The sequence below is a fragment of the Crocodylus porosus genome, unplaced genomic scaffold, assembly GCF_001723895.1.
Source record: "Crocodylus porosus isolate Cpor-Errol unplaced genomic scaffold, CroPor_comp1, whole genome shotgun sequence".
Classification (NCBI taxonomy): Eukaryota; Metazoa; Chordata; order Crocodylia; family Crocodylidae; genus Crocodylus; species Crocodylus porosus.
Genome location: NW_017728949.1, coordinates 71293157 through 71296360, shown reverse-complemented (window position 1 = coordinate 71296360; position 3204 = coordinate 71293157). Strand labels below are relative to the sequence as shown.

General features: G+C 36.6%; 1 protein-coding gene across 1 annotated transcript in view; it reads left to right on the top strand.

Moving 5' to 3' along the window:
- LRP1B (LDL receptor related protein 1B) overlaps positions 1-3204 on the top strand; it is a 1585724-nt gene that overhangs the window by 1242496 nt on the left and 340024 nt on the right. Inside the window, exon 46 of the mRNA XM_019553609.1 lies at positions 1670-1798. Coding sequence (XP_019409154.1) covers positions 1670-1798 — 129 coding nt within the window. The remainder of the gene's footprint in view (positions 1-1669; positions 1799-3204) is intronic.

The window sequence follows — 3204 nt, the reverse complement described above, 5'->3', positions numbered from 1 at the left end:
CCACATGGATGTCCATATCTCCATTTCAAAGAAGTTTGCTACAATGAGCGTTTTGCTAAATGACTGGGAAAACTAATGGGGATTAAAGTTCTTGTAAACAGTCTAGTAACCATGGAATGATGGCTTCTGAGGAAAGAAGAACCCGACGCACAGAAGAAAAAAGAAACCGCAGGAAGAATCCTATTCCACATTCAGAACTGTTAGATACGAACTTCACATGTGGGAAGTGCAGAAGAGACTGTCTTTCATGAATTGGGCTCTACAGCCATATTCACAAATGATCAATGTCTCGCTCAGCACAATTCTGTGATTTTGCAAGACAAAGATGCCTATTGTGTTTTCTGCACCTTCTGCAGAATCTGATTGTGATCTGTGCTTGAGATAGGACATGGGACTGAAAGAGTCTTTTGTCTGGGAATTCCTAAATTCCTCCTTTCCATGTTATTTAAGTTGTTAAACAATAGGGAGAAATATAAAGGAATGAAAATAATGCAAGATACACATAGCCAATCTTTAGACAATTTTCCAACTGTTAACCTCAGCCTGAAAAGTACATTCATTTTTTGTGGAATAACTTTGTGGTTTATTCTTTGTTTTATCACATCATTAATTAGTTGAACTTGTAGCTGGGTCACAGCTTAAGGTGTGATTACCTGGTTAATCATGCCTTAAGTGTAACATGTAGGAGGGGGCCTTAGGACCAACTAGAAAAATATGCTTTCAAATCAGAGTGGCTCAATCTGCATGTTATAGACATCTAATCATTTTTGAATGAAGCAGTGGGGGCAATGATGTAATTACATTCAGAAAACAGACTAACATTACAGGGTACCTCTCCTAACTTCAACCCAAAATATGCTTTCTTATACTATCTCCCATATTTAATAATATATAATTTATATATTCAATTGTTGCCCCAGGTAAACAGATAGAAACCAAAAAAAAAATTATTTTTTTTTGCAGATGGTTTGCAACAGACACAGATGTGTTGTTATAAATATCAAATTTGCTTCGTTGGGTTTTCAGAACACTGCTTCATTTCAACATCAGTAGTAGTGCATTGACTGTGGAAAAATGTTTATATACAAATTGAACAGCTGCATACTGCTATAATATATTTGGAGGATGTTAGTTGCAGCACCTGCTGGAAAGTGTTTTTCTCTAATTTTTCTTGTACTAAATTTAAGAGATCTGGAGTTACTCAGAAAACTCCATTGGGGGAAAAATATCTGCATACTTCCATTGAAAAATTAACATGTATATTGTGATCTTTCAGTGGGGTGGATCAAGACAAGGGAGGACAAATAAGCTAAAGCTACTGGAATAACAAGAAATCCAGCATGAAGCATGCCTTTAATTTAACAGAGAAACCTAGTTCAACTTTCTTTTTCCCCTTGATCTGGAAGTTTTTTATTAGTTGACGAGCCCAGAATTGTCCTCTGCACTGTATCATACACTGCCAGACCACTGACCTTACAGCTTAGTACTGTGCCAGCATCTGCAGTATGTTCAAGCAGTAAGGCCAGTCTGAGAGATCAAAGACCCTCTTTAGAACATTCAAATATTTTTAGATTGGAATAAGAGTTGCTTAGTTTTATTGCTTAGTGCAAACTGTTAAACCGTTTAATATTAAATGTTTTTTATCTTGATCTTGTATGTGTCACTTCAGTTAAAAACTCTACATGCAATCTTTACTCTGAGTTTGAATGCGGAAATGGTGAATGCATTGACTACCAGCTGACTTGTGATGGCATTGCTCACTGTAAAGACAAGTCTGATGAAAAACTATTTTATTGTGGTAAGTGTCCTCAGATATAAGAGCTTTACCTTTTTAATATAGTTATTTAGCATGTCTTCATTTTTATGTGATTTCACTACTTCATCCTATCTTTTTTTCACTAAATTACAAATTAAATTACAATTTCAGTAAAATATGCAACTAAAGAAGCAACAAACCTATACTTCAAGATATTTATTAAAGTGCTCATATTAAAATCACTACCTTGCCTATTATTTTTATATATGAATTGGCTTATGTTTTTTTCATTCTAGACTCTCCTGAATGATCTTGCCCAAATCACCCACCCATTACTTTGCCTACATTCTCCCCATCATTCCTGAGCCATTTCACCAGCTGTCATTATGTTATTCATTAAAGTAAAACTGTTTGATATTAAAAAGCTTGTGGCCCTTGCCTACCTCTTGGTATTTTTATGCATTTCCCCCAACCCAAAGTTCATCCAAACCTTAATTTTCTTTTTTCTTTTCTTGCAAAAACAGCTACATGACTTTTTTTCTGTGGCACCCCAAGTATCTGCAGGTGGTACTTGCAGTTTTGTACAATTCTTCCCCTTAAGAAATAAAATTAATCATTACCCACTTTCTTTGAGAATCTGTAAAAATAAATTATTTCATAGCATGTCTGCTTCTGCCTATGTTTATATATATCACTGGGCTAATATTGATATTGTGTTTTCAAACTCATACAAATCTATTTAGTAGACCTTGCTATTAGTCAGCTTAGCTGTTCTCTCAGTTTTGGTGTTCTGATATGAGCACAATCCTGTTTCACTTTATGCTCCTAAATGGTAGCTACTCAGCCACAAACCTGCCATTTGTGCTACATAAGTGCAGTTTTTTCATCGCATTCAGGCCGTAATATGGACAAGAAATCTCTTTGGTGTAGCCAAAGTTGAAACCTCTTTTGTAGCACCAGAGCCTGGGTGAGTGGCTTAATCACTAGGCTTTTGGGAAAAAGAGGGTCCTCTCATGTTTCACCTCTCCTTTTTTTTCGCTTGGCCACAATTTGTGGACTCAGGCATGTTCATACAAAGCTGCTTATCTCCCCAAATGGCAGTTATATACTTGGTTATAGGTATGCAGTTATTTGGGCACAGATAATGAAGTCAGATTCTACTATATATGTGTATTAGATTCATAATAATTATAGAGTGATGGTAGGACTGCAACCTCCACATCAGGACTTTTAAAGTCTCTAAATCAGTGGTTCTCAACCTTTTTGGACTCTAGGACCCCCTTAAAGACACCTCCATATCTATTATAGGTTCATAGATGCCAAGGTCAGAAGGGACCCCAATTTGACCCCCTTCCTAGGCAGGAAAGAGTGCTGGGGTAAGATGACCCCAGCCAGATGCCTATCTAGCCTTCTCTTAAAGACCCCCAATGTAGGGGAGAGCATCAGCT